We start from the raw sequence: 14,400 nt of genomic DNA, 5'->3' as shown, positions 1-14,400 counted from the left end.
ATGAGATTAGCTATACAACTGTGCATTTTTCTCCCCCAATATAATTTTGTTGGGTGGGATTTCTGTAACCCTACCCACCAACTAATTTCTGTCTATGATACTGGTGTCAGGTTTAATTTCCTACTGAACAATCTAGATAGCTCAGATAGCTAAGTAAGCAGTTATCTTTGCTACAAAGTTTCCCCATGTTTCCTCATCTTAGCTCAGAAGACCTCAGCCCTTATAGATTATTAGGAATGCCTCCTAAACAGTAACTTTCTCTCTCTCTGTGTCTGTCTCTCCCTCCTCCACATTGTTACCTCTGTCTCTCTCTGTCTCTCTCTCTCTCTCTCTCTCTCTCTCTCTCTCTCTCTCTCTCTCTCTCTCTCTCTCTCTCTCTCTCTCTCTCTCTCTCTCTCTCTCTCTCTGTCTCTCTGTCTCTCTCTCTCTCTCTGTCTCTGTCTCCTCTCTCTCTCTCTCTGTCTCTCTCTCTCTCTGTCTCTCTCTCTCTCTCTCTCTCTCTCTCTCTCTCTCTCTCTCTCTCTCTCTGTCTCTCTCTCTCTGTCTCTCTGTCTGTCTCTCTCTCTCTCTGTCTCTGTCTCTCTGTCTCTCTCTCTCTCTCTCTGTCTCTCTATCTCATTCTCTCTCTCTCATCTCTCTCTCTCTCTCTCTCTCTCTCTCTCTCTCTCTCTCTCTCTCTCTCTCACTCTCTCTCTCATTCTCTCTCATTCTCTCTCTCTCTCATTCTCTCTCTCTCTCATTCTCTCTCTCTCTCTCTCTCTGTATCTGTCCTTCTCTGTCTCCCTCTCACTTTCTCCCCCCCCGCCCTCCTCTCCGTCCTCCCTTCCCCCAGCTCGGACACACCAGATGGATGAGGTGAATGATGAGTTGTTGAAGAGGATCACCAGTAATAAGTCCCAGCCTCCAGCCCGTAACTTCAGGGTGGATCGCCCTTCAAGCAGCAGTTCCACGCTCCTCACTTTCAATTCCAGCCCCCCGCAGGTTACCGCCTGGCTCAACTCCAAGGGATTCTCTAAACCGTGAGACACCACACACACACACACACACACACACACACACACACACACACACACACACACACACACACACACACACACACACACACACACATGTCATCAGTTACCTCATGGTGTTATCATGACCTGGTCATCAGTTACCTCATGGGGTTATCATGCTATATGACCTGGTCATCAGTTACCTCATGGTGTTATCATGCTATATGACCTGGTCCTCAGTTACCTCATGGTGTTATCATAACTATATGACCTGGTCCTCAGTTACCTCATGGTGTTATCATGACCTGGTCATCAGTTACCTCATGGTGTTATCATGCTATATGACCTGGTCATCAGTTACCTCATGGTGTTATCATGCTATATGACCTGGTCATCAGTTACCTCATGGTGTTATCATGACCTGGTCATCAGTTACCTCATGGTGTTATCATGCTATATGACCTGGTCCTCAGTTACCTCATGGTGTTATCATGCTATATGACCTGGTCCTCAGTTACCTCATGGTGTTATCATGACCTGGTCATCAGTTACCTCATGGTGTTATCATGCTATATGACCTGGTCATCAGTTACCTCATGGTGTTATCATGACCTGGTCCTCAGTTACCTCATGGTGTTATCATGACCTGGTCATCAGTTACCTCATGGTGTTATCATGCTATATGACCTGGTCCTCAGTTACCTCATGGTGTTATCATGACCTGGTCATCAGTTACCTCATGGTGTTATCATGCTATATGACCTGGTCATCAGTTACCTCATGGTGTTATCATGCTATATGACCTGGTCATCAGTTACCTCATGGTGTTATCATGACCTGGTCCTCAGTTACCTCATGGTGTTATCATGACCTGGTCATCAGTTACCTCATGGTGTTATCATGCTATATGACCTGGTCATCAGTTACCTCATGGTGTTATCATGCTATATGACCTGGTCATCAGTTACCTCATGGTGTTATCATGACCTGGTCATCAGTTACCTCATGGTGTTATCATGCTATATGACCTGGTCATCAGTTACCTCATGGTGTTATCATGCTATATGACCTGGTCATCAGTTACCTCATGGTGTTATCATGCTATATGACCTGGTCATCAGTTACCTCATGGTGTTATCATGACCTGGTCATCAGTTACCTCATGGTGTTATCATGCTATATGACCTGGTCATCAGTTACCTCATGGTGTTATTGACCTGGTCATCAGTTACCTCATGGTGTTATCATGCTATATGACCTGGTCATCAGTTACCTCATGGTGTTATCATGCTATATGACCTGGTCATCAGTTACCTCATGGTGTTATCATGACCTGGTCATCAGTTACCTCATGGTGTTATCATGACCTGGTCATCAGTTACCTCATGGTGTTATCATGCTATATGACCTGGTCATCAGTTACCTCATGGTGTTATCATAACCTGGTCATCAGTTACCTCATGGTGTTATCATGACCTGGTCATCAGTTACCTCATGGTGTTATCATGACCTGGTCATCAGTTACCTCATGGTGTTATCATGCTATATGACCTGGTCTCAGTTACCTCGTGGTGTTATCATGACCTGGTCATCAGTTACCTCATGGTGTTATCATAACCTGGTCATCAGTTACCTCATGGTGTTATCATGACCTGGTCATCAGTTACCTCATGGTGTTATCATGACCTGGTCATCAGTTACCTCATGGTGTTATCATGACCTGGTCCTCAGTTACCTCATGGTGTTATCATGCTATATGACCTGGTCATCAGTTACCTCATGGTGTTATCATGACCTGGTCATCAGTTACCTCATGGTGTTATCATGACCTGGTCATCAGTTACCTCATGGTGTTATCATGCTATATGACCTGGTCATCAGTTACCTCATGGTGTTATCATGACCTGGTCATCAGTTACCTCATGGTGTTATCATGCTATATGACCTGGTCATCAGTTACCTCATGGTGTTATCATGACCTGGTCATCAGTGACCTCATGGTGTCATCAGTTACCTCATGGTGTTATCATGCTATATGACCTGGTCATCAGTTACCTCATGGTGTTATCATGCTATATGACCTGGTCATCAGTTACCTCATGGTGTTATCATGACCTGGTCATCAGTTACCTCATGGTGTTATCATAACCTGGTCATCAGTTACCTCATGGTGTTATCATGCTATATGACCTGGTCATCAGTTACCTCATGGTGTCATAACCTGGTCATCAGTTACCTCATGGTGTTATCATGACCTGGTCATCAGTTACCTCATGGTGTTATCATGCTATATGACCTGGTCCTCAGTTACCTCATGGTGTTATCATGACCTGGTCATCAGTTACCTCATGGTGTTATCATGCTATATGACCTGGTCATCAGTTACCTCATGGTGTTATCATGCTATATGACCTGGTCATCAGTTACCTCATGGTGTTATCATGACCTGGTCATCAGTTACCTCATGGTGTTATCATGACCTGGTCATCAGTTACCTCATGGTGTTATCATGCTATATGACCTGGTCATCAGTTACCTCATGGTGTTATCATGCTATATGACCTGGTCATCAGTTACCTCATGGTGTTATCATGACCTGGTCATCAGTTACCTCATGGTGTTATCATGCTATATGACCTGGTCATCAGTTACCTCATGGTGTTATCATGCTATATGACCTGGTCATCAGTTACCTCATGGTGTTATCATGCTATATGACCTGGTCATCAGTTACCTCATGGTGTTATCATGACCTGGTCATCAGTTACCTCATGGTGTTATCATGCTATATGACCTGGTCATCAGTTACCTCATGGTGTTATCATGACCTGGTCATCAGTTACCTCATGGTGTTATCATGCTATATGACCTGGTCATCAGTTACCTCATGGTGTTATCATGCTATATGACCTGGTCATCAGTTACCTCATGGTGTTATCATGACCTGGTCATCAGTTACCTCATGGTGTTATCATAACCTGGTCATCAGTTACCTCATGGTGTTATCATGCTATATGACCTGGTCATCAGTTACCTCATGGTGTTATCATAACCTGGTCATCAGTTACCTCATGGTGTTATCATGACCTGGTCATCAGTTACCTCATGGTGTTATCATGACCTGGTCATCAGTTACCTCATGGTGTTCATCATGTATACCTGGTCCTCATGGTGTTATTGACCTGGTCATCAGTTACCTCATGGTGTTATCATATGACCTGGTCATCAGTTACCTCATGGTGTTATCATGACCTGGTCATCAGTTACCTCATGGTGTTATCATGACCTGGTCCTCAGTTACCTCATGGTGTTATCATGCTATATGACCTGGTCATCAGTTACCTCATGGTGTTATCATGACCTGGTCATGGTGTTATCAGTTACCTCATGGTGTTATCATGACCTGGTCATCAGTTACCTCATGGTGTGCTATATGACCTGGTCATCAGTTACCTCATGGTGTTATCATGACCTGGTCATCAGTTACCTCATGGTGTTATCATGCTATATGACCTGGTCATCAGTTACCTCATGGTGTTATCATGACCTGGTCATCAGTTACCTCATGGTGTTATCATGCTATATGACCTGGTCATCAGTTACCTCATGGTGTTATCATGCTATATGACCTGGTCATCAGTTACCTCATGGTGTTATCATGACCTGGTCATCAGTTACCTCATGGTGTTATCATGACCTGGTCATCAGTTACCTCATGGTGTTATCATGCTATATGACCTGGTCATCAGTTACCTCAGTTATCATAACCTGGTCATCAGTTACCTCATGGTGTTATCATGACCTGGTCATCAGTTACCTCATGGTGTTATCATGACCTGGTCATCAGTTACCTCATGGTGTTATCATGCTATATGACCTGGTCACCTCATGCTATATGACCTGGTCATCAGTTACCTCATGGTGTTATCATAACCTCATGGTGTTACCTCATGGTGTTATCATGACCTGGTCATCAGTTACCTCATGGTGTTATCATGACCTGGTCATCAGTTACCTCATGGTGTTATCATGACCTGGTCATCAGTTACCTCATGGTGTTATCATGCTATATGACCTGGTCATCAGTTACCTCATGGTGTTATCATGACCTGGTCATCAGTTACCTCATGGTGTTATCATGCTATATGACCTGGTCATCAGTTACCTCATGGTGTTATCATGACCTGGTCATCAGTTACCTCATGGTGTTATCATGCTATATGACCTGGTCATCAGTTACCTCATGGTGTTATCATGACCTGGTCATCAGTTACCTCATGGTGTTATCATGCTATATGACCTGGTCATCAGTTACCTCATGGTGTTATCATGCTATATGACCTGGTCATCAGTTACCTCATGGTGTTATCATGCTATATGACCTGGTCATCAGTTACCTCATGGTGTTATCATGACCTGGTCATCAGTTACCTCATGGTGTGCTATCATGACCTGGTCCTCAGTTACCTCATGGTGTTATCATGACCTGGTCATCAGTTACCTCATGGTGTTATCACGCTATATGACCTGGTCATCAGTTACCTCATGGTGTTATCATGCTATATGACCTGGTCATCAGTTACCTCATGGTGTTATCATGACCTGGTCATCAGTTACCTCATGGTGTTATCATGACCTGGTCATCAGTTACCTCATGGTGTTATCATGCTATATGACCTGGTCATCAGTTACCTCATGGTGTTATCATGCTATATGACCTGGTCCTCAGTTACCTCATGGTGTTATCATGACCTGGTCATCAGTTACCTCATGGTGTTATCATGACCTGGTCATCAGTTACCTCATGGTGTTATCATGACCTGGTCATCAGTTACCTCATGGTGTTATCATGCTATATGACCTGGTCATCAGTTACCTCATGGTGTTATCATGCTATATGACCTGGTCATCAGTTACCTCATGGTGTTATCATGACCTGGTCATCAGTTACCTCATGGTGTTATCATGCTATATGACCTGGTCATCAGTTACCTCATGGTGTTATCATGACCTGGTCATCAGTTACCTCATGGTGTTATCATGCTATATGACCTGGTCATCAGTTACCTCATGGTGTTATCATGACCTGGTCATCAGTTACCTCATGGTGTTATCATGCTATATGACCTGGTCATCAGTTACCTCATGGTGTTATCATGTATATTGTCTTCAGTGAGATACTGTACATAAGTGTACTATTAGTAATCAGGTTATACCCATGTCAGGGTATGGAGCATTATGGGTAATGTAGTCTCTGTTCCCTACAGGACAGTGGAGTGTCTGGCTGTAGAGCATTATGGGTAATGTAGTCTTTGTTCCCTACAGGACAGTGGAGTGTCTGGGTATAGAGCATTGTGGGTAATGTAGTCTCTGTTCCCTACAGGACGGTGGATTGTCTGGGGATCCTGACGGGTGCTCAGCTCTTCTCTCTGAACAAGGAGGAACTGAAGGCAGTGTGTGGAGATGAGGGAGCCAGGGTCTACAGCCAGACCACCGTGCAGAAAGCCCAGCTAGAGGTCTGTTTCATATACACACATATACACACACGCCCTCATATATATATATACACACACACACACACACACGCTCACACACACGCCCTCATATATATATATACACACACACACACGCACGCAAATATACACACACACACGCTCACACACACGCATGCAAATATACACATATATACACACACGCCCTCATATATATACACACACACACACACGCACGCAAATATACACACACACACACACACGCTCACACACATGCACGCACGCAAATATACACACACACACACTCACACTCACACACACATATACACACACGCCCTCATATATACACACACACACTCACACTCACACTCACACACACTACCGTTCAAAAGTTTGGGGTCACTTAGAAATGCCCTTGTCTTTGAAAGAAAAGCTAAATTTTTTTGTCCATTAAAATAACATCAAATTGATCCGAAATACAGTGTAGACATTGTTAATGTTGTAAATGACTATTGTAGCTGGAAACAGCAGATTTTTTTTAATGGAATATCTACATAGGCGTACAGAGGCCCATTATCAGCAACCATCACTCCTGTTATCCAATGGCACGTTGTGTTAGCTAATCCAAGTTTATCATTTTAAAAGGCTAATTGATCATTAGAAAACCCTTTTGCAATTGTGTTAGCACAGCTGACAACCTCTGTCCTGATTAAAGAAGCAATAAAACTGGCCTTTAGACTAGTTGAGTATCTGGAGCATCAGCATTTGTGGGTTTGATTACAGGCTCAAAATGGATAGAAACAAATACCTTTCTTCTGAAACTCGTCAGTCTATTCTTGTTCTAAGAAATGAAGGCTATTCCATGCGAGAAATTACCAAGAAATTGAAGATCTCGTACAACGCTGTGTACTCCTCCCTTCACAGAACAGCGCAAACTGGCTCTAACCAGAATAGAAAGAGGTGTGAGAGGCCCCGGTGCACAACTGAGCAAGAGGACAAGTACATTAGAGTGTCTAGTTTGAGAAACAGACACCTCATAAGTCCTCATCTGGCAGCTTCATTAAATAGTACCCACAAAACACCAGTCTCAACGTCAACAGTAAAGAGGCAACTCCAGGATGCTGGCCTTCTAGGCAGAGTTGCAAAGAAAAAGCCATATCTCAGACTGGCCAATAAAAATAAAATATTAAGATGGGCAAAAGAAACACAGACATTGGACAGAGGAAGATTGGGAAAAAAAGTGTTATGGACAGACAAATCTAAGTTTGAGGTGTTCAGATCACAAAGAAGAACATTTGTGAGACGCAGAAAAAATGAAAAGATGCTGGAGGAGTGCTTGACGGCATCTGTGAAGCATGGTGGAGGCAATGTGATGGTCTGGGGGTGCTTTGGTGGTGGTAAAGTGGGAGATTTGTACAGGGTAAAAGGGATCTTGAAGAAGGAAGGTTATCACTCCATTTTGCAACGCCATGCCATACCCTGTGGACAGCGCTGAATTGGAGCCAATTTCCTCCTACAACAGGACAATGACCCAAAGCACAGCTCCAAACTATGCAATAACTATTTAGGGAAGAAGCAGTCAGCTGGTGTTCTGTCTATAATGGAGTGGCCAGCACAGTCACCGGATCTCAACCCTATTGAGCTGTTGTGGGAGCAGCTTGACCATATGGTACTTAAGAAGTGACCATCAAGCCAATCCAACTTGTGGGAGGGGCTTCAGGAAGTATGGGGTGAAATCTCTTCAGATTACCTCATCCAATTGACAACTAGAATGCCAAAGGTCTGCAAGGCTGTAATTGCTGCAAATGGAGGATTCTTTGACGAAAGCAAAGTTTGAAGGACACGATTATTGTTTCAATTAAAAATAATTATTTATAACCTTGTCAATGTCTTGACTAGATTTCCTATTCATTTTGCAACTGATTTCTAAGTGATAGTGTATATATACACACACACACACACACACACACACACACACACACACACACACACACACACACACACACACACACACACATACACATACACACACACACTCACACGCACACACTTACGCACACACACACACACACACACACACACACACACACACACACACACACACACACACACACACACACACACACACACACACACACACACACACACACACACACACACACTCACTCACGCACACAGTACACTCACACGCACACACTTACGCACACATACACACGCACGTGCATACACACACATACACACACACATGCATACACACACACACTCACGTACAGTACACTCACACGCACACACTTACGCACACACACACACATGCATACGCACACACACTCACGTACAGTACACACTTACGCACACACTTACACACACACACACACACACACACACACACACACACACACACACACACACACTCTCCTTGTGTGGCTGTTTTAAGGCTTGAGACCCACATTTGTCTTTTTATAGCTAAGTGGATAGATACAAATACACATGCACTGAACAGAAATATACATGTAACATGTAATGTGTTGGTCCCATGTTTCATGAGCTGAAATAAGATCCCAGACATTTTACATTTTTCACCAGAAGGTTATTTGTCTTAAATGTTGTGCACAAATATGTTTACATCCCTGTTAGTGAGCATTTCTCCTTTACCAAGATAATCCATCCACCTGACAAGTGTGGCTTATCAAGAACCTGATTAAACAGCATGATCATTACACAGGTGCACCTCGTGCTGGGGACAATAAAAGACCACTCTAAAATGTGCAGTTTTGTCATACAACACAATGCCACTGATGTCTCAAGTTTTGAGTGAGCGTACAGTTGGCATGTTGACTGCAGGAATGTCCACCGGAGCTGTTACCAGAGGATGTAATTATCATTTCTCTACCATAAGCCACCTCCAATGTCGTTTTAGAGAATTTCACAGTACGTCCAACCGGCCTCACAACCGCAGGTCATGTGAAACCCCACCAGCCCAGGATCTCCACATCAGGCTTCTCTACCTGCGGGATGATCTGAGACCAGCCACTGGGACAGCTGATTAAACTGTGTGTTTGCACAACTGAAGAATTTCCGCACAAACTGGACAGAAACTGTCTCAGGGAAGCTCATCTGTGTGCCCGTCGTTCTCACCGGGGTCGTGACCTGACTGCAGTTCGGCGTCGTAACCGACTTCAGTGGGTAAATGGTCACCTTCGATGGCCAATGGCACGCTGGAGAAATGTGCTCTTCATGGATGAATCCCTGTTTCAACTGTACCAGACAGATGGTACCATGTATGGCGTTGTGTAGACGAGCGGTTTGCTGATGTCAACATTGTGAACAGAGCGCCCCATGGTGGGGTTATGGTGTTATGGGCAGGCATAAGGTACGGACAATAAACACAATTGAATTTTAGCGATTGCAATTGGAATGCACAGAGATACCGTGACGAGATCCTGAGGGCCATTTGAATGCACAGAGATACCGTGACGAGATCCTGAGGGCCATTTGAATGCACAGAGATACCGTGACGAGATCCTGAGGGCCATTTGAATGCACAGAGGTGCCGTGACGAGATCCTGAGGGCCATTTGAATGCATAGAGATACCGTGACGAGATCCTGAGGGCCATTTGAATGCATAGAGATACCGTGACGAGATCCTGAGGGCCCGTTGTCGTACCATTCATCTGCCGCCATCACCTCATGTTTCAGCATGATGATACATGGCCCCATTTCACAAGGATCTGTACACAATTCCTGGAAGCTGAAAATGTCCTAGTTCTTCCATGGCCTGCATACTTACCAGACACGATACCTGTTGAGCATGTTTGGGATGCTCTGGATTGACGTGTACGACAGTGTGTTCCAGTTCCCGCCAATATCCAGCAACTTCACACAGCCGTTGAAGAGGAGTGGGACAACGTTCCACAGACCACAATCAACAACCTGATCAACTCTATGCGAAGGAGATGTGTCGCGCTGCATGAGGCAAATGGTGGTCACACCAGAAAAAAATAAAATAAAAAAAATATATAATAATAATAATAATATAAAAAATAAAATAAAAATGGGTGGTATATATCTGCTCTACCAACTGAGCTACAGAAGGACCATCTGTTATCAACAGATGGATATCTGTATTCCCAGTCATGTTAAATCCATAGATTAGGGCCTAATTAATTCATCCCAATTGACTGATTTCCTTATATGAGCTGTAACTCAGTAAAATCTTTACAAATGTTGCATGTTGTGTTTCTCTTTTTGTTCAGTGTTTGTTGGGACGTGTGAAACTAAAGCCTGTATTACTGTTTTCCAGAAGAGCAGTGGGGATTCAGAGCTCCAAGAGATCATGAGACGACGACAAGAGAAGATCGATGCCGGCAAGGACTGATCTGGACATGCTCACTGACTTTCAACCAATCACAGGCCAGCCTGGCTGACTGTCAACCAATCACAGCCTAGCATGGCTGGGTACCATAACAACCCTCTCCAGTACTAACCAACCAAAAGCCTTCCCCTCCCAAAGCGCCTACCCTTTCACGAACCAACTGTTTTTTCTTTTGTCAGACAATTGACATTTAATATTGGTATGTACTATAAATGTTGTTGTATACATTTTTTTTTTTTTTATTGTATATTTATTTTTTATTGTTTTGTGAATTTGAATGTTTACTTCAATGATGTTCTCTGGTAATTATGACTGCTTCTCTGTCTGACACTAACCACGTTTCCATCCAAACATTTCATGTGGATAAATTACCTGACACATGAAAGAAGTTACGACGGGGCTTATGGAAACATTAAATACTGGTACATTTGTAGAAATGCCGACAGACAATATGTTCGTTCGACATGGCGGGATCCTTTTTGTGTCGGTAAAATTAATTATGCAAGAAATGGTGGTGGAAATGCCTTTATACTTAAATATTGATATAATAATCATCATATTGACGTCAACTTGGAGTCAGGCGATGGATGATATGTTGTGTAGTCCTCCCCACTACGACTCGGGAAACCACGCAGTTTATTAGGCTACAGATGAAATAAATGATGATGAACTTCACCGGGTGGTGATGAGCTTGATGCGCCTTTCCAATCTTATTCCAGTGACATGTTGATAGATACTTGGCTGTCGTTTGACAAAATGAAAAAAATTATATCGCTTTTATCCATAAATCATCTCATAATGGACTGCATTTGAGACCTGTTGACTAGAGACCAGAGTGGACACATTCGCTATTTATAACACAGCTCTTCTTTTTGTGATAAAACCATCAAGAGTTGAAAACGCGATGGAAACCCAATTAACTTCTATTGGGAATTTAACAGAAAAAAAGTATGTTTTATGTGCACTACACCACACAGTCTTTTATCTGCAAAAATTAAGTTTGTTGGAAAAACATCTCTGGTGTGAATAAACTGTTAATATTGTTTTAGGGCAAATGTTAGAATATTTGTATGAAAATATGTCGCTAATTGGATGAAATACCTGGCTACTGTCTCTTAACTTTGTATCGTGGTGAGGGACCATATTAATACCTGGCTACTGTCTCTTAACTTTGTATCGTGGTGAGGGACCATATTAATACCTGGCTACTGTCTCTTAACTTTGTATCGTGGTGAGGGACCATATTAATACCTGGCTACTGTCTCTTAACTTTGTATCGTGGTGAGGGACCATATTAATACCTGGCTACTGTCTCTTAACTTTGTATCGTGGTGAGGGACCATATTAATACCTGGCTACTGTCTCTTAACTTTGTATCGTGGTGAGGGACCATATTAATACCTGGCTACTGTCTCTTAACTTTGTATCGTGATGAGGGACCATATTCATTTTGAGTGAGTATGTGTTTTATGTATCGTGATGAGGGACCATATTAATTTTGAGTGACTATGTGTTTTCAGGCTTTTATGTCTCCCATGTTTTATCTCCAGGGATTTATGGAAGACATTTTTTATTTTTATTTTTTTAAATCAAATCCATAAAGGTTCTCAATGTATATTGTGAAATTGGATGTTAATGTTAACATAAGGGATGATTCTAACCTACAGTAGTAGTAGTACAATGTTATACCTTATAATAAGTAGTGCTGTATGTACGTTTTTGAGTTTTCTGAATTTTATTCTCATATCCAGTCACACATAATTGCAGCTGTTCAACAAAATACACTTCTGTAATTCAGTTTACATGTTCTATATTACTAAATGTGATACTCTAATTCAGTTTACATATTCTATATGACTAAATGTGATACTCTAATTCAGCTTACATATTCTATATTATTAAATGCAATATCTGTAATTCAGTTTACATATTCTAAATTACTAAATGTGACACTCTAATTCAGTTTACATATTCTATATTACTAAATGTGATACTCTAATTCAGCTTACATATTCTATAATATTAAATGCAATATCTGTAATTCAGTTTACATATTCTATATTACTAAATGCAATATCTGTAATTCAGCTTACATATTATATATTACTAAATGCGCTACTGTAATTCAGCTTACATATTCTATATTACTAAATGCGCTACTGTAATTCAGCTTACATATTCTATATTACTAAATGCGCTACTGTAATTCAGCTTACATATTCTATATTACTAAATGCGCTACTGTAATTCAGCTTACATATTCTATATTACTAAATGCGCTACTGTAATTCAGCTTACATATTCTATATTACTAAATGCGCTACTGTAATTCAGCTTACATATTCTATATTACTAAATGCGCTACTGTAATTCAGCTTACATATTCTATATTACTAAATGCGCTACTGTAATTCAGCTTACATATTCTATATTACTAAATGCGCTACTGTAATTCAGCTTACATATTCTATATTACTAAATGCGCTACTGTAATTCAGCTTACATATTCTATATTACTAAATGCGCTACTGTAATTCAGCTTACATATTCTATATTACTAAATGCGCTACTGTAATTCAGCTACATATCCACGGTCTATATGAAGTATGCTTTACATGTACAATATTAATCCAATCCAATATTTCTGTTCTGTGTTCATGTTTTTTTCCTCCAATAATAAACCCAAGGTTGAAATTCAAACTGATCTTTGTGGACAGAGAACTGTCCGGGTTATCACACACCCAGAGTAATCTGAAGTAGCGGAGAGTAGATAACTTGTGTTTTTTATTTTTTTTATTATTTTAAATGTTTAACCCTGTTGTCTTTTTTTTAAAGGATATATATTGGATGCAGTTGTGTAAATAAAGCTAATTTGTGGTATAGAATTGGGAGAGAAAGTCTTAATAAAAACGTAGTTGGTCAAGACCTTCCTCCATGTTAAATTTGTTCCATAGTACAGTTGTGGGAAAAGTCGCTAGAAAAGATCAGGCAGACACTAAGTCGATAGAAAAGATCAGGCAGACACTAAGTCGATAGAAAAGATCAGGCAGACACTAACTAGAAAAGATCAGACATAGATAGAAAAGATCAGGCAGACACACTAGAAAAGATCAATAGAAAAGAAGGCAGACACTAAGTCGATAGAAAAGATCAGGCAGACACTAGAAAAGTCAGACATAAGTCGATAGAAAAGATCAGGCAGACACTAAGTCAGTCGATAGAAAAGATCAGGCAGACACTAAGTCGATAGAAAAGATCAGGCAGACACTAAGTCGATAGAAAAGATCAGGCAGACACTAAGTCAATAGAAAAGATCAGGCAGACACTAAGTCGATAGAAAAGATCAGGCAGACACTAAGTCGATAGAAAAGATCAGGCAGACACTAAGTCGATAGAAAAGATCAGGCAGACACTAAGTCGATAGAAAAGATCAGGCAGACACTAAGTCGATAGAAAAGATCAGGCAGACACTAAGTCGATAGAAAAGATCAGGCAGACACTAAGTCGATAGAAAAGATCAGGCAGACACTAAGTCGATAG

At 41.6% G+C, this 14,400-nt stretch overlaps 1 protein-coding gene across 5 annotated transcripts in view; it reads left to right on the top strand.

Moving 5' to 3' along the window:
- Window positions 1–13,785, top strand: part of LOC127912164 (epidermal growth factor receptor kinase substrate 8-like protein 2) — a 161,682-nt gene extending 147,897 nt beyond the window's left edge. For all 5 annotated transcript variants that reach the window (XM_052481053.1, XM_052481054.1, XM_052481052.1 and 2 more), the window contains 3 exons: window positions 833–1,019; window positions 6,379–6,511; window positions 10,789–13,785. In XM_052481053.1, coding sequence (XP_052337013.1) covers window positions 833–1,019; window positions 6,379–6,511; window positions 10,789–10,863 — 395 coding nt within the window. In that variant the 3' untranslated portion in view covers window positions 10,864–13,785. The remainder of the gene's footprint in view (window positions 1–832; window positions 1,020–6,378; window positions 6,512–10,788) is intronic.
- Window positions 13,786–14,400: the final 615 nt, after the last annotated feature.

The sequence above is a fragment of the Oncorhynchus keta genome, chromosome 26 (assembly GCF_023373465.1).
Source record: "Oncorhynchus keta strain PuntledgeMale-10-30-2019 chromosome 26, Oket_V2, whole genome shotgun sequence".
Classification (NCBI taxonomy): Eukaryota; Metazoa; Chordata; class Actinopteri; order Salmoniformes; family Salmonidae; genus Oncorhynchus; species Oncorhynchus keta.
The sequence above is the reverse complement of the archived record's forward strand: the minus strand, read 5'-3'. Positions and strand labels throughout refer to the sequence as shown.